The 18,030-nt window shown below is 39.9% G+C and overlaps 1 protein-coding gene across 6 annotated transcripts in view; it reads left to right on the top strand.

Moving 5' to 3' along the window:
- Positions 1 to 18,030, top strand: part of LOC118630279 (transducin-like enhancer protein 4) — a 143,927-nt gene that overhangs the window by 71,142 nt on the left and 54,755 nt on the right. For 3 of the 6 annotated variants that reach the window (XM_036262110.1, XM_036262112.1, XM_036262108.1), the window contains 2 exons: positions 1,892 to 2,093; positions 3,355 to 3,371. In XM_036262110.1, coding sequence (XP_036118003.1) covers positions 1,892 to 2,093; positions 3,355 to 3,371 — 219 coding nt within the window. Of the gene's footprint in view, positions 1 to 1,888; positions 2,094 to 3,354; positions 3,372 to 18,030 lie in introns of all 6 variants that reach the window. The other 3 variants (XM_036262109.1, XM_036262111.1, XM_036262106.1) reach the window with 1 other exon arrangement.

Here is an 18,030-nt window from a genome sequence, read left to right as displayed (position 1 = left end):
AGAGACATACACACAGGGTCTTAATAAATGCCTGCCAGTTGAGCTCTGATTGGAGATAGAAAGTAGCTTCGTGCCCAACCCATACTCACAAAGTATTAGGGGATTTAGAGGAGAAAGAATTGGAGCAATTTTCTGACAATTTCAGTTGAACAAGGTCTTGAAATAAATTTGCCATATATTTACCTGAAGGCCTTGTTTTATTCGTAGACATTATTTTCAACACATTTAGAAAATGTGATTGTGTGCTCATACTTTTTGGTCACAACTAAATAACAGTACATAAAAAATTATGAACATGATTTTGGCCACACAAATGAAGAAATGCATTATTTTGAACTAGGCAGGTAGGCAATGCTTTGGCAGGACTTGGGCGTGGGCATTGCTGGGCGCATATCTGGATCTCGGCACTGATACTCTGTATGTCAATGTGCCTTTAAAGTGTTAGTACTTTATTACAACATTTTAAGTGCACGTAGCCAGAGTATAGGTGCAGGTCAGTTGGAGAAAAGAGCCAGTAATTAGTGCTATGCTTTGACTTTTCTAGTCTGAAGTAGGAAGTCATGTCGAGGGGCGAGGAGGGAAATAAAAGGAATTAGAGGAGCAGAAAGAAGTTTTCACTTTTGTCTTTGAAGTACTTTCTTTAAAAATAAAAGCATGTCAGTATCCTTACCAGTGAAGAGGAGCAGAATTTGTCACCCCGCACATTTTTAGTAAGTTATTTTGTGAAATCCTGCTTAGAAAATTATAGAAGAGACTATTGGGCTATCATAGGATGGGCCTGACAAGTGATTTACTTAAAGGTATTAATTAAAATGTAATCACTACAGAAGTTAGAGAATTTCTCAGCACTTGTTCTCATAGAACATTATTAAACAGGGTCTCAAGTTGAAGGGATTTCTGTTGAGGGACACATTAACTCAGCATCCTCCTGTTATCTCCCCCACCCCCTTGCACTGAAAGGCATCAAGGCCTGCCCACAGCCAAGCTTGATGCAGCCTCTGCTGAGGTCAAGCATTCCCATTCCAGCCTCTGGAGAGCTTTCTCCATGTGTTGCCAGTGTGCTGGTAAAAATGACTTTAAACTCTTGTCAGCACAGTTACTGGTGCATGCATCACAGTCCCACTCAGATAAACCTGTCACAACACAGAGGCGGCTGCTGGAGAAGAGTACAAGGGCAGGCCTCTAGCTTTTCATTCGAGCATCACTAAACGTGCACAGAGTGCCCAATTATTTCAGCATTATTGAGCAAGCCTACAGGAGGACCCAAGCCTTGCTACATTAGATTTTCTTTAGTAATTTGCTCAAGTACCGCTGAGGACACTTAAAGGGGCTTAAAACGGTGGCTGCAACCAGTTTCCTTCTCTGGGTTGTTAATTCAGGTTTTCTCTTTCAAATTAACTCTCGCTGCATGCTGTGCAGCGGTTCTGGGAGAACTGTTTAGCACTAATTTTCTCAATTTTCAGCTTTTTTTGTTCAACATAACTGCTTTAACAGTTAGTCACGTATGTGTTTTGATTAGAAATGCATGACAGTACGGCCTTATGTTTTGGAGAACAGAATACAGATGCTTTATTAAAGAAAGCTGAATTTCAGCTAATAAAAGTTACTTAATTTCACTATTTAAAAATTGTTATTTACAGCGCATTGCAAAACCCTTAAATCTAAGTAAAAAAAAATAGCATTTCTCCATTGTATATCTCCCTCCTTTCTCTTTTAAACACACACACACACACACACATCACATCACCTCCATATATATTTTAAATCTTTCCTTCATGTGTGCTGGGTTTTTCATGATCTCATTGTATGTCTTTTCTCTCCTTTTATTTGGGGGGGGGGGGTACAGATATAGGGAACACGTTCAATATCTTTGTCTCATTTCTCACAGCAGCAACAACTCCAGGCCCAGCATTTATCACATGGACATGGTCTGCCTGTGCCTCTGACCCCACACCCTTCGGGGCTTCAGCCTCCTGCCATTCCACCCATTGGTAGCAGTGCCGGTCTTCTGGCCCTATCCAGTGCCCTGGGAGGCCAGTCCCACCTTCCAATTAAAGATGAGAAGAAGCACCATGACAATGATCACCAAAGAGGTGAGCGAGTCTCTTGGGATGTCAACCTGATATTACCTACCTGCTGCTGATGCCATTGTTTGTTCTGTCTCTGTCTGGATTTAATTTTGCCATTGACTAAACAAAGGATTTCTGCTGGAAGGTAAATTAATTATTTGAAGCAGTCTTTTGCCAAATGATACCCTAATGGTTGGCAAAAATTAATGCACTCCTCAAAGGCAAGGGGTTTTGTTTCCTGGTTATTGCCTTTGATCCCTTGCTACTACCTCCTATGTTCCCCGAGTCTAAATCAGTAATGAAATCCCACAATGCTCTGTGTTTGAAATAGTGAGTGTCATTAATAGCTAATTTTGATAAAATCTATTTTGGGTAAAGACTTACTGATAAAGGCTCACTTTATAGTTTGACAGAATCAATTATTATTTATAAATCAGATCAGCCTATGTAGTGCAGTAAAAATCTCAAAGGTAAGAAAACAATTTTTTTTAGCCTTAGTAATTGAGAAAATATAACCCAGATTAGTTGGTTTAACTACCTCTCTCACCCAGTCTGATTACAAGCATGAAATTAACTAATTTCTTCCTATAAGAAAACAATTGTTTGTGCAACATAATTGATTTAAAGGCTAGTTCTGCTCCTTCAAGGTTGGTTTCCTCCCTCCACTAAAGTAGATGGTGGTGCAGAGAACTTTTGATGTGACTATGTTTGCATGATGCTTACTAATAATCTTTATTAGTTAATGGCAGAAAAGAAAATGAAAAGGTCTTCCCTAGCATTCCTTTGTGGGAATTTACTTAGCACATGGGTGGTTCATTGGTTGGAAGGGTGTGGCTCCTAATTAAAACCTTTTATCTACTCCTGTTGCAGTGTCATTACCACGAATTATAATCCTGGGTAAGAGATACTTATCACAGAAAATAAATTTCCCATCTCTGATGTTGGAAGCATATAATATTTGTCATCTAGTTATCTTAATGCTATGGTTCAGAGCTGAGGCATGATTATAAGCACTTTTATAAGTGGGGAAGTTGATAAGGAATGTGAGTAATAGGGATATCCAGCTTGGGTTTTAAAAATTGTGTCAAAGGTAGATTGGCCTTTGTGAATCTGGCCTAGTAGTATTGATATTGATAAGCTTCACAGCAAAGGTGACCTCTGTGCCATTTATTATTTAGCAGTGATCAGGTTTGATGCATGTATGATTTTATGTAAACTAACTAGTACTTTTCTTTTTCCCTTTCCACCACTTGATCTGCGTGTGTTGTTGCTGTTTTGCCTGTAGACAGAGACTCCATCAAGGTAGGACTCAAATTCACAGGTGAAGGAATGGCTTTAAGGGGCTCAGAGTGATCTTAGTATATCTAGTAATGGATTCTTTGAGATTTAGAGAATGATTTGGTGGGCCTTCCCAAATGGTAGGTAACTGCATTTTTTGGATTACTTTCAGTTGTGTGGTTGAGATTTTTTAAAAATACTGTTTCCATTTCTCGATCAGAATTAGATTTGTAGACCAAGATTGAATTATAAGATCTGGCTTGCATTGCTCATTTTATTATGTCTTGCCATGTGAAAAAAAATAAACTGCTTTTCTTCAGGCTATGGATATAAGATAAATAAATAATAAGAAAAGGAAGTAAATAAATTAGTTTATCAGAAAATACACATTAGTCTCATATTTTGGGAAATAATTTTATCCTACAAAACTCTTTATCAAAACATTTGTTTAAAAGCATTTTTTTTCACCAGAGATAATTATTTTTAATTAAATAATATCTTGGTTTCCAGTAGAGCAAGTTATTCTCAAGTTTTGCATCTGCCTTATCTGCCTTCTGTATCTCTTTATTAGACAGGTTTTCAGGAAAGAGGGAGAGTGTTGAAAGCCTAATGATTTGGATATGCTTGTGTAACACCAGAATGGGATATGCTAAGGATGTCTGAATTTATATAGTGAGCAAATAACAAAAACAGGCTACCGTGGCAGGAAGAGAGTAAAATATGATGAAAATTGCTTGATCACTTTTGAGCCAGACACAGTGTAAATATGCTGCTGATTATGCATAATTGTATTATGTATGCCATTGTGTTTTTGTATAGATTAGGAAGGAAAGGACAGGTCTCAAGCATTAGCCAAAGTACAGATGCTTCAGTTCCTTTTCTTGTATTTCACAGCCGAATGTTTTGGAGTTACAGGCAGTTAGATCTCTGGCAGTTTTTAATGAAGTTCTGTATAAAGATTAAAATCTTCCCCTGGAACCACCTGTGCTGTCACTTTGAAGGCCTCTTTATTCCTGTCCTTTTACAATCAAGGGAAGTGACTTTTTTCCCCAAAGCCCTTAAATAATGGAAAATAAAAATTAATCTGTTTTACCTTTCAAGAATCTTTGTAATTTGAAAGGGCATCTGCACACACATAGAAAGGTCAGCATTTACAATTGGAACTGCACACATTGAATTATTTAATTATGCACTTACAGTTGCATATTTTGTTGTACAATATGCATATGAATACCTAATCCATTCTTAGAGTGTACTAAGTGTTCCACCCATGTGTATTTAGGAAGAAGTAAGTAAATGCATTGACCAGGATTAGCTGATAGCAGCCGTTGGAAAGCCTGTCTAGTTATTCTGAGGCCATAATATAAACATTCCCTGCCTTCTTATGATAAATACATACCTTTAGGCAGGCCAGTGAACTTAAAAGCCTCTTCTCCTACCCTACTCCCAGAAGACTGAAAATATTTACAGTGTTTGTGTTAATTACATTTTGTATTCTCTCAGGCCAGAGTAGGGTGTATTTTGAAATCATCTATAATCATTCAGTACGAATCTGGGAGTGAGTTTCTATATAGCTAGAAGCTAGGGGAAAAACAAAAAAGAAATAGAGGTGGATGATTTTGGCTTGATTTATTATGGAATGGTAGCTAGAAATAGATTTTGGAGGGGGGAATACCATTCTCACATTCCAAGTTGTGTCATGTTTGGGGGCGTCCTGTGGCTTTGCAAGGTGAAATAGTTTGCTAATATTCGTCTCTGTGTTCTGTGATGCTCAGAGAAGCAGTTAGTTGCATGTTCCATCTATTGTCTTCGTCCTCCTGTAAGTGGTTCCTGGTTAAGAGAGGTTTTTTATGATTGTCTGCTGTGTGACTTGAGATGGTTTTTACCAGCTAGTTGCCTGCAGCTGGAGTCAGGCTAGTATGAAATAATTTATTCATGCAGGATAATGCTTCTTAACATTTAACAGGTAATGAACGTGACATAAATTTCCTTCTTGCTTTTAATTTTCCCTTTCCTCTTCTAATGTGCAAACAGGCAGCTCTGGTACTCTAAATAATAAGTAATTTTTGGCCATCTGTCAAAAGGAAATTTCAATACAAATTTAAATTAATGGTGCCTGAAATTTTTTATAGCTCCTCTAAAAGCCTCTAATGTGCAGAAAATTCTGAATCTGCTGGTAGTAATTAGTGTTGCATGTAATGAGGATGTGGGCAGTGTTATACAGCCCCAGTGTAACATTGTGATAGGGTAGCAAAATTTTGATTTATGCAAGGTTGTGGATAGGTTTAATTGTGAAAGACACCTTAAAATGTTTTCTGGATGTTACAGATTATTAAACAGGGTAGATTTCAGAATAGCTCATAAAATATAAATTTAAACTTAATGTAAAGATTCAGGTAATTAAAGTGCTTTACCTTTAGGTGTCACAATGAAAGAAATTCTCCTATTAAAGTGCCGGGTTTTTTCCTCCTTTTTTTTCCTCCTTGGAAGTTCAGTGGACATTATTAACCACATGCTATTGGCTTTATCGATCTTGTTTTCTGTGTCTCCAGTAGCCAAGTTCATTCCTAAGCCTCTTATTTGCAGACCTGTATGTGAAGTTTTTCAACAGTAGTGGAGAATGTAAATATGGACCTAAAGGAGAAAGCACTGTAGGGGAGCCCAAGAATCAACTTATTTGGTGATGAGAAACCAGAATGGTGTGTGTTCTACGACTGTTGATACCTGCTTGTCCTTGTCTGTCCAGTGACTCTGTGTGCCCAACAGTAAGCCCCAGATTTGGGGGCTGGAAATGGCAAGAAACAGACCATGACCCATCCTCATGCTTAGTGGTAGGATGGAAAACCCAAGGCCGTAAAAGGCCTCCAAATAGGTTCCCACTTCTCTTTTCTGGGTGGGGGCTTTCTCCCAGCCTTCTGGAGTGTTCAGAACTATTTCTCTCATTCCATGAAAAGATACAAGTGAAATCGAGGAAATGTGTTCTGAGGTGATGGGCCCTTCTCCCCTACCCATCACTCCTCCTGAGGGCTGGGAGGTAAGAAGTTGGTTGGCCACAAAGTGGGGCAGAGAGGACATTCCAGCACATTACCAGCTGCTTGAGGAAAGGGGTTCTCATATCATTGCCAGTTTTCATTGCTGGAGTGAGGGTAATGATTCAGAGCTGTGAAGGATGAATTGCCTAAAACTTGGTAGGAATTTGAAGTTGAGAAATTAGTCTAATTAATTACCTCCTCCCCCCCTCGACCTAATGTCTGCACAGTTCTCATACCTTCTAGCATAAAATAGGCATCAAAATCAAGACCAGCTTCACTATAAAAAGCAAATTTCCCTATCGCCAGCTATTGGTTACCTCCCTGGCCTCTCCCAACTTAATATATTTTGGGCTTTATTACTTCATAAGCCCTTTGTATGTATCTACATAATCCACCTGAACGCAATAACCTCCTCAAGTCAGGTTTGAGGATTTGCCATGTTTCATTTGTAAAAATAGTGTAAGGACATTTTTTTTTAACCTCAAAAGTGGTGTTAACTTGTATTATTTCATCGGAATATCTTCCCCAAAATGCTGTATGGTCATCAATGAATATGATCATTTTTAGTGACTTATACATTGTCAAATTTATCTCCAGAAATACTACCATTTCAAAATGCTGCATGCAATGTTTGAGTATGTTTCCACACAATCCACCAATATTGAACTTTATAGTTTTTGTTATTTTTGCTAGTATAGTATGAATGGTGTACTTTAAAAAATTAAAATACAGCGTGGGGCAAAAATAGGTTTTAAGTTGTTCATAAGGAAAATAATACAAGAATTAATAATAATACAAGAATAAACTTTGTGTTTCATGTACTCAATGGTAAACCTACTTTTGCCTTACTTGTATATAGTTATTTTTTCAAGCTGAATACTTTTCTATGAGTGTGTATACCAAACTTTTCCCCCCTCCTATGTGAATTCTTTGTATATGTTTCAGAGTTCTCATAATGATCTAAACATTACTTGTTCTAAGGCAATGTCTGTTTATGCTGCCCCAGCTATATTTTGGCATAATAGTCTATGTAGATGACTAAAACATGCATTCCTTTTCTTTGTGTCTCTTCAGTTAATTTCTGTTGGCAATAAAGGTTTATCAGTGGGGAATTAGACTAAAGCTGTTTTTTATATTCAAATTGAAGTGTATGATTCAGACTAAGAAAGAACTTTTGCTCTCATTAGTTGGGTGTTACAGGTGAAAGTGGGTTTTTAGCCTTAATTAACAGAAGGATTACTTCTGTTTCCCTCTTCACTTTCTAAATCAAGATGTAACAGTCATGGTTGTATTCCAGGATCTTGTGTGACCTGTTGACTTGGTCCACCCACCCCCATTTTTCCTGTCTCAAAGGAATATTATTCTGAAAAAGAGTGTGCCTTTAATATGTTTAACCCCTTGGCATGGACTCTGTGGGAGAGTATCAAAAGAAACCATTTGAGGAGGAAGCGGGGGCCAGTGGGCAAGGGATAGCCATGTGGGTAGAAGACCTAAGTCTAGATTTGCATGTATATTCTGGTGAGAAACAGTTTAATGAACTTGACCAATAACTAAGGGAGTAAAATGTCTAGAAATGTATGCTGATCATATAATTCTTTTTCATCCTTTAACCTTTCCATACAAACTAGGATGTGTTTGATTCAGCTCCACTTTCCAAACATAAGTATGGTTTAAGATATGCTTTTAAAGTACATTTTTAAGTAGGGTTTTTAATACTTACATTATATTAAGTAAAATTATTTTCTTATAGGTGGTGTCTTGGTGCCCATTTACCACAGAGTAAAAGTTCTCTCCCACTAAATTTTTAGCTCCATCAGGCCAAGAATCAATCTTCTTAGTGTAAATGCATCGAAGGATAAATTATCAAGGATTAGTTTGAGAAGGGAATAGTCATAGAATTAGGAAATTCCTGAGTCTGTGCTAGAAATCATTTCTTTCCCTCTAGGCAAGCTGTGTGTCACTGGGCAAGTCACAACTTCCTGGGTCTCAAAGCTACTACACTAGGCATTTTTTAAGGCATTTGGAAGGTAGATGTTTTCTTATGTTATTCAATCCCATCCTAGAAATGAATTTTACAATAAAAATCTCATACCAAAGGGTGTGTTTCAGCAATAAAGTTGGCCATACTATTAGCCAAATAGCACAGTGGTAATTATATTTCATTTTGGGTGTTGGGTTGTAGGAAAATATTTAATGTTTGAAATTATGCCTTTTAAGCATTTAATGTTTAACTCCTTCAGTTTTCCAAAATGAGGTGGTAATTTGGAGTTAAATCTTTCCACACTACTGTTGCTTTTTCATTGTTGAGGCATTTGTTTCTGTCATGTGTTTTACTATTTAGTTACCTTATCAAAGAATAATCACGAAGTTTTATGCTATGGGTTTATGATGCAGTATTCGTGTTCAGTATTAATTGATACCTGCCTCTAGGCCTGTAAGCTTTGTGAAATGTAACAGGTACTTTAATTCCAGAAAATATGTTATAATTGTTTGTTTGTGGAACAGATGAATAAATATCTTTAGGGCATAGCTGGTCCGCAAATGGTGAGTGTGAATGGCTTAATGATGTGATTGGGGGAGAAGTGCTCGTTTGTTGCACCCTCCTGCACCAGTCGCCAAAGCAGAACAAATATTAATTAACAGGGGCGGGCTGGTTGTGAGGTCTGCCTTTTCCAGCTGATTTTTGGCAAGGTTGGTTTAATTATTTTCCTCCATAAACAGACACTCTTACAAGAACCGTTTTCATCCTGATGTTTAATGTTTTTAATTTTCTTAATTAGAATGCATTTCATCTCTTGCAAAAATATTACACCATAAAGTTTCTATATAACTAGCACTTGAATTTCACATTTGCTTTTCAAAATGTAGATAATTCTTCCAAAAGAATTGTTCACCTTTTCTGTATTCTTATACTAACACTTTCCCATAACCCATTCTGGAAAAATCATAAAATCACCCAGGGGGAAGCTTATTACTCTCACTTCTTACATTCTTGAATCATTTTTGCTGCAACAACTACCTCTATCCAACTTATATATTTTGTTCTACAGTGGTTTAAAGTAATTCCGATATATTCTGGGTTAAAGACTCTATATGCGGAGGCCAATACTAATAAGAGTTATAATTGTGGACATGAAGAAGAGTCATATCAAATTGTTACCATGGTAACTGCCTTGGGACAGGATTGAACAGAATTCTGGCTTCATGAAAGAGGACTAGAAAGAAGTTTGCTGAGTAATACTTTCTGTGTAATTCTTTTAAATAAGCTTGCTCTTAAATGGAAGTAATAAAATCATATTTCAAGATTGAATAATGCTGCTTAGATATGGCAAATAAAAACTTTAAATCTTAGAATTGACCTAAATATTGAATAAAGTATTACTTTAAGTTGATCAGATTCATTATTCAGCACCAATCCATTTATTTCTGTATGTAATAAATTCTACAGCTTTAAAAAACATTTTAAGCTTCAAGTATTAGTACTATACGTTTAATTTGTGTTTATGTGTGATCGTTGTCACTGGTGGCCAAACCGCCGGTCCCCTAGGTTCTGTGATGCCTCCAGTTTTGCTTCCCGAGAACCAGTAAAACAACAACATGCACATGTACGTAACCCACTCATGCACAGTCTGCCTTTCTTCCCTCACACTTTGATATTCCATCCCCTTTCAACCACTAAATGTTCATGAAAAGCTTCCTCTTTTCTGTCCTTCACCACCCTCTCCTTGACTGAATTGCAGTCAGTGAGGTGGACTGTAAAATGGCTTAAGTATTGTAAGTGAACTTTCTAAGATGTGGCAATAGGGTGAACTTGAGGAATTCGTTTTTATGGAAATGACTCATTAATTAATTGTATCACACTCTAAGGATTCTTGAACTATTTTTCCAAAATCGGTACTTTTCAAGTTGCTGAATGCTTGAATGTAAGGACCTATGAGGTGGGGAAGTAAACAGGTTAGTGATGCCACCCAATGAGAGAAGCAATATAATACCACCTCATTTTTATTTATTCTTCCTTATGGTCATTTTAATTATTAGAAATTTTCAAGTATTCCATTCATTTATCTTTCTTTAAACTTCTGTTTTCTTGAGCGACATTTGGCCTTTTGAAAAACAAAATAAAATTGGAAATGCTAATGTTTTGAGCCAACTAAAGGAGGAAAATAAAAATGTCACCATGGTAACAAAGCTGCTTTCTAGATGGTTTCCTAAGATATGCCTGAACTAGAAGCAGATGTCTGATTTGAGAATCTTGCCTCCTTCAATGTAAACAAATAACTTCTGGGCAGGTGTTGGAAATAATATGGAAATCCTATTAAGGGGCCCTGAGTTCCTGTCAGTCAGGAAGCCCATGCCACAAAAGGGCTGGTTGTCACATAAAGGAGCAGAGTAAATTCTCATTAGGCCTGAGCTTTTCCCAGGAAATGATTGTCTTGGTGTGTTCTTTCTCCTGTGAACCTGAATGTAAGCTGTTGCTTCTACTGATCTATTCACTGGTTTCATTTTTCTCTTCATTCCAGATCCTCCTTTGCCCTGTCAGCTTGTATTCTCCCCCTCAGCCACCCCACCCCTTCAGACTAACACTTGATCTGTGCTACTGCTCTGAGAGTTGTGACATTTGTGATTTTAACCTCCCACCCTGGGTGGAGCAGGGGAGGGGAGGCGGGGAAATCAGCCTTCATCCCTGGGCCTTTTGGACAAAGAACCAGGCTGCTGAGGCCTAGTGCTGAGAGCTGTTTGGAGCTGGCAGAGTGAGCAGCAGTAGCCGCTGTCCTGAGTACTGTTCTGTGTACGTTTACTTGGAGTTACATTTTTATGAATTAAGCAGAAACTATAAAAGCATGGAGACACAGCTTTTTATGAACTTTTAAAAACCGGCATAGTTGTCTTGGTAAGCCTCTAAAACTGTGCTACGCAATATGGTATCTACTGGCCACATGAAGCTATTTAAATTTAAATTAGTTTAAATGAAATAAAATCTGAAAATCCAGTTTCTCAGTTGCATTAGCCACATTTCAAGTGCTCAGCAGCCACATGTGGCTGTGGTGACTGCCATATGTATACCAATGCAGATATGAACATTCCTGTCATTGCAGGAAGTGCTGTTGGATGGGGAGCGACGTGGGCCTGATAAGCTTGCTGGTTCTGTTCCATCTGGTGAAAACTGACTACCAATATTGTAAAGCAAGGTCCCGCTGCCTAGAAAATAAGGGCCATGTGTGTGTATTTCAGTTTTGTAGCTTCTATACTGCTCAGGCATGGTGTATACGGTTGGCTGCACTAATACAGCAATCTTTAAATGGTTGTAGGTTTTTTTCCCCTTGTGGAACTGGTTGAGCAGTTTAACATGGAACTTCCCAAAATGAACCCCCAGGAGATGCATTTTAATGTTTCTAGATAGGAAGTTGAGGCAGTTTGGAGGAGGAGGAGAAGGAAGAGGTAGTGGTGGTGGCGGTGGTGGTAGGGTGTTTGAAGGCTATGCATAACGATGCTCTTTATAATACTCAGAAGGTTAAATGTGGATAAACACAAAACAAGGCTTCAGAAAAGCTACACTATTATTATGCAGCATTTCTCGGACTATAGTCCCCGCGACGCACTTCATAAAGCCAATAAAGCGCGCACTGGTGGTCTCCCGTTGCCCTAGCAACGGACCATGGGGCACAGTGTATGTGAAATGCATGAACATCTGTGAATTAATCTCTTTTAGTTTGTTCTTTTCTTGGCACTGATTGGGCCACTCGGGCTTGTGCCTGTGACACCGTGTGTGGAGGGGTAATCTGGAGCAGTCCCCAGGGCCTTGTCCTCAAGTGGATGGTGGAATGGCAAGTGAAGGGAGATTTATCCTGCTAGTGCATTCAGCAGTGGAGGATTTGGCCTGACAGCACTCTCAGTGGGACATTATTAGCTTTCTTTCTGGTGTATGGGGAAATGAATAAAATTTTTTCTAGTAAATCTGAGCATTATTGGGTTTATTGGGCTGCCCTGAAAAAATAATCTTTAGAGAAAATTGAAATAATCACTTGTGTTTATACCACAGTTATCAGGATTTGAAAGGTCTCTGAGTTATAGTCCAGCCCGAAACCCAGGCCCAGCCTCCTCCCCAGGGATCCTCTGCCCTGGGGATTATCACCAAACCATATTGGATGGGTCTGAGACTGCTGAATTGGATGCCTTGGCTGGGGATGTTTTGATAAATCTGGTAGTATCCTAGTCTGACCTTACTTAGAGAAATTTTAAACTAAACTAGTGACATTTTTGCCCTAGGGAGAATAGAGCAGACAATGACTAAATAGAGAAGCATCCAGAAGCAGTCCTTTGGTTAGTTACAACCTCATTCCTAACAGGATTGTCCTCAATTCTTCTCCTTTCCTGCCCCTGCCCCGCCCCCATTTGAGACTGGTACCCCTCCCTCCTACTGCAGCACCACTCCACAGACTTTGTGTTCAGTTCCTCCTGTCAGGCCAGATGCTCACTTGTCAGCTGTTTTGCTCACCCTTGTTACTTTCAATTCCTTCTCTCTCTTCTCTTCCTTTTTTCTCCTTTACCCTTTTTTTCTCTTCCTGCATTCTTCCTTAAGGGTCAGCCTTCTTTCTTTCTGGGGAACAAAGAAAGAGGATTACATTGGAAACATCTCATGCTGGATGTAGTTCCTATGTTTAATATTTAGGGTGAGAAATTTCTTTGATAAATGTACTAAGACAAAAGTGTGTGCTGCATGCTAGTAGATTTGATGTGCTTGATTGTGATTAATATTGAGGGACACTTAAGTAGGAAGAGAACTACTTGTTGATCTGCACATGTTTCCCTTTGGATATTAAAAGGACATAGCTGTACCTTTGTAGCTGAGAGATTTTCCTGACTTTCTGTTAGACAACTAGTCAAAAGTGATAATTTTAATGGTCTCTGACTTTGAAACCTGTTGGTGTTGGTAGGTGAACTTAAAAATTGAGCAATGAGCCCTGGCCGGTTTGGCTCAGCGGTTAGAGCGTCGGCCTGCGGTCCGGAGAGACCCGGGTTCGGTTCCCGCTAAGGGCACGTACCTCGGTTGCAGTTTGTCCCCGGCCCTGGTTGGTCGTGCGGGTGGCAGCCACTCGATGTGTCCCTTTCACGTCGATGTTTCTCTCTCTCTCTCTTCCTCTCTCTCCCTCTCGCTCTATCTGTACAAAATATGGAAAAATATCCTCAGGTGAGGATAAAAAAAAAAAAAATTGAGCAATGAGCCCTGGCCAGTTTGGCTCAGCGGTTAGTTTGTCAGCCCGAGGACCAAAGAGTCTCAGGTTTGATTTCTGGTCAAGGGTACATACCTCGGTTTCACGTTTGACCCCGGCTTCAGTCAGAGTCATGTGGGAGGCAACTAATCTGTGTCTCTCTCATGTCGATGTTTCTCTCTCTCTCTCATCTCTCTCCCTCCTTCCTCCCTTCCACTCTCTCTAAAAATCAATGGGGAAAAAAAAATTGAGCAATGAAGTCTAAATAAATTATTTAATGTTAGTCAGTAGGTATTGATTTGGCAGCTTGGAGGGCACACAGGCTTGCACTGTGTTCTTGGGGGCACATAGTAAAGATTAGATATAATTCATTCCTTAAAACCATTTTCCTATTAAAGTATGGAACTGAGATATGCTGCCTTCTGAATAGAGTAAAATATATTAATGGATTGTTTGTTCTTCATTTCTCTGAGCTTCCGATTAGTTCTGAATTCTTTTAAAATGTGCACATAAAACTAGTTTATGATGATTGGAGGACTGGCTTCTGAAGCCAGACTTCCCAGGAAGCTGTCAGGGCTGATGTGCAAGTATATGCAAACAGGGAACCTTTAGCAAACACTGACAGCAACACCAATAGCAACATTCTCTCAACTCCCAACCTCGATGGTGCCTTTTACTGGCATTCAAATAGTGTTTTGTAGGAATCAACAAAGCAAAATACTAATCTTGGACTTGTGGGTGTTTTTGAACCCCCTCACTTGCTTTTCAGGTGGTTGTTCTTAACAGGTTTCTGTTGCTGCTCTCAGTAAATAGCCCCATTTCTATTCAGATGAAATTTTATTCTTTCCAGGTACCAACTTTCTAGAAATACAGCTTCACAAATACAATAGTTACAGGCATTATTTAGAGACCCTTAGAAGGAAGCAGAATTCTCAAGTTGTGTTTTTCATGTCTTAGTATTTTTTGTTTTTAATTTTTAAATGTAAGTTTAATAGTTGAAAAGAATAAAAGTTCCAGCATGTTGTAAATATTGGCATATCAAAATATAAAACTATTATAACACTCTTCCAAATTGAATTTTATATTCCACAGTGACTGAATACTCATTATCATGCATTTAACTAATACTTGAAAAAAATGTTATTGTTAAACAACAAGTGTTGGCGAGGGTGTGGAGATAAGGGGACTCTAATACACTGCTGGTGGGAATGCAGACTGGTGCAGCCGCTATGGAAAACAATATGGTGCTACCTCAAAAAATTAAAAATTGAACTTCCATTTGACCCAGTGATCCCACTGCTGGGAATATACCCTAAGAAGCCTGAAACACCAATCAGGAAGGATATATGTACCCCCATGTTCATAGCAGCACTATTTACAATAGCTAAAATCTGGAAACAGCCCAAGTGTCCACCAGTAGACGAATGGATAAAAAAGCTGTGGTACATATACACAATGGAGTACTATGCAGCGGTAAGAAAGAAAGATCTCTTATCCTTTGAGACGACATGGAGGGACTTGGAAAGTATTATCCTAAGTGAAAGAAGCCAAGCAGAAAAAGACAAATACCACATGATCTCACTTATATACGGAATATAATGAACATAACAGTCTGAGGAATACAGTAGACCCAGACACATGGAAGTAGGGCACAGACTGACATCCCTCAGAAGAGGGGATGGGGGGGGGGAAGAGATAAACCACAGAACTTATATGCATGTATGCATGACCAATGGACATGGACAACTAAGCCGGGGACAGGGTGGGGGTGGGGTGGGGTGGGGGTGCCAACGGGGTAAAAAGGTAAAATGTCTGTAACAAAAAAAATAAATAAAAATTCATTAAAAAAAAAAAAAATGTTATTGTTGAATGTGTATTACAGATGTCCCCGCTTTTTTCCCCCATGACTTCCTCCGCCCCACTCCCACCCCCCTTCTGCCTTCTCCAGTATTGTCTGTGTCCACTGGTTATGCATATATGCATAGAAGTTCTTCCCTTTGAGGTTTGTCAGTCTAACAACCAATTTGTACTTCTTAATCCCTTAACCTTTTTCACCCATGCCTCCAACCCCCTCCCATCTGACAAACAACAGAAAGTTCTCTGTATCTATGAATCTGTTTTTGTTTTGCTTGTTCATTTTGTTTGTAGATTCAGTCATTGATAGATATGTATTATCATTTTATTGTTTATATTTCTGTTGTTCTTCTTCAAGAAGACCCTTCAACATTTCATATAATACTGGCTTGGTGGTGATGAACTCCTTTAGCTTTTTCTTGTCTGGGAAACACTTTATATTTCCATCCATTCTAAATGATAGTTTTGTAGGACAGAGTAACCTTGGTTGTAGGTCCTTGCTTTTCATCACTCTGAATATTTCTTACCACTTCCTTCTGGCCTGCAAAGTTTCTTTTGAGAAATCAGCTTATGGAAGCTCCCTTGTAGGTAACTATCAGCTTTTTTCTTGCTGCTTTTAAGATTCTCTCTTTGTTTTAACCTTTGCATTTTGATGATGTGTCTTGGTGTGGGCCTCTTTGGGTTCATCTTGTTTGGGACTCTGCTTCCTGGACTTGTATGTCTGTTTTCTTCACCAAGTTAGGGAAGTTTTCTGTCATTATTTTTTCAAATAGGTTTTCAATTTCTTGCTCTCTCTCTCCTCCTCGTGGCACCCCCGTGATGTGAATATTGGTATGCTTGAAGTTATCCCAGAGGCTCCTTACACTATCCTCATTTTTTTAAATTCTTTTTTCTTTTTGCCATTCTGATTGGGTGGTTTTTTTGCTTCTTTATACTCCAAATTGATGGTTTGCTTCTCAGCTTTACCTACTCTACTATTGATTCCCTGTAAATTATTCTTTATTTCAATTAGTGCATCCTTCATTTCTGACTGATCTTTTTTATGCTCTTGAGGTCCTCACTGAGTTCCTTGAGCATCCTTATAACCAGTGTTTTGAACCCTGCATCTGTTAGATTACTTATCTCTATTTTCTTTAGTTTTTTTCCTGAAGTTTTGTTCTGTTTCTTCATTTGGGACATGTTTCTTTGTCTCCTTATTTGGGCTGCTTCCCTATGATTGTTTCTATGTTTTAGGTAGAGTTGCTATGTCTCCTAGGCTTCGTAGGGTGACCTATTATAGTAAGTGTCCTGTAGGATCCAGTTGACACAGCCTCCCTGGTCACCCCAGCTGGGCCCACGAGGTGCACCCCTCGTGTGGACTGTACACCCTTCTGTTGTAGTTGAGTCTTTGATTGGTTAGCATGTCAGTGGGAGGGATTTCACTCAGTCTGATCAGCTGCAAGGACTGGCTGTGGTAACTGATCTCTGACCTCTGTGTACCTTAGAGGATCAGCTGTGCAAGGGCCCGCCACACAGAGCAAGACTTACTTCAGCACGGCTCTAGTACGCACTGAGTCCACTCCTTGAATGTGTCACTTGTGGAGGTGGTTGGGTGGTGGTGCTTTGATTTGGTCTAAAGCTGTCCACTGGGTGTGCTGGCTCTGGGGCAAGGTCAGCCACTGCCTGTGTTCTATCTGGGGCCACCAGACATAAGATACAAAGTGATCTGCAGATGGCTGCTGCTTGTGTTGGGCTTGGAGGTGCCCAGGAAAAGCCAAGTTGTGAACCAAGGCTGGCTGCTTCTAATGCCTGGCCTGAGGCCACTTAGAGGAATGGGGCTCACTGAGGCCAGATGCTGCTTATTTGAGAGAATTTAGGAAAATCTGGAGCTGGAGACAATACAGGCCATTCCTATGGTAAAGCCACTGGAAACAGCTTGAGTGGGCCTGAAAGTTGGGTGGGGCAGGGCCTCAGGGAATCACCAGTGGGGCAAACAGTGTGAGCCAGTTTGTTGGGGTTCTAGATCTGGCGGGGAAAGGGCTTACCAAAAGAACAAAGGCTTCCACCAGCAGTCTGTCCAGGAGAAAGCTGCCTCTCCAGCTCTCACCCAGATGCCAGACAACTCAGTTCTTTCCCATATGTATCTGATGCCTTTCAGGATGCCTCCCCTCTGAGCTCAGAGGGAGCGGGCCTGAGTAAGTCTGTTTGCTGGCCCTTTAAGAGGAGCTGCCTGGACCCTGGCTGGTTTGGCTCGGTGGTTGCCTCACCATCGGCCTGAGGTCCAGAGAGACCTGGGTTGGGTTCCCGCTAAGGGCACGTACCTTGGTTACAGTTTGTCCCCAGCCCCGGTGGAGGTTGTGTGAGTGGCAGCCAGTCGATGTGTCTCTCTCACATCGATGTGTCTCTCTCTCTGCCTCCCTCTCTCCCTCCTGCTCTATCTGAAATGCAAAAATGTCCTCGGGTGGGTGAGGATTTAAAAAAAAAAGCTGCCTGGGGCTCCAGCCACCTCAGCCTCCCTCTGCCTCAGTTCCCGCTGGTTTTTCCAGCCAGAAGTTATGGGGATTCTCTTCCTGGCACTGGAACCCTGAGCGGGGCACCTGGTGTGGG

The sequence above is a fragment of the Molossus molossus genome, unplaced genomic scaffold (genome assembly GCF_014108415.1).
Source record: "Molossus molossus isolate mMolMol1 unplaced genomic scaffold, mMolMol1.p scaffold_m16_p_14, whole genome shotgun sequence".
Taxonomy (NCBI): domain Eukaryota; kingdom Metazoa; phylum Chordata; class Mammalia; order Chiroptera; family Molossidae; genus Molossus; species Molossus molossus.
This window is presented reverse-complemented; position numbering and strand designations above follow the sequence as displayed.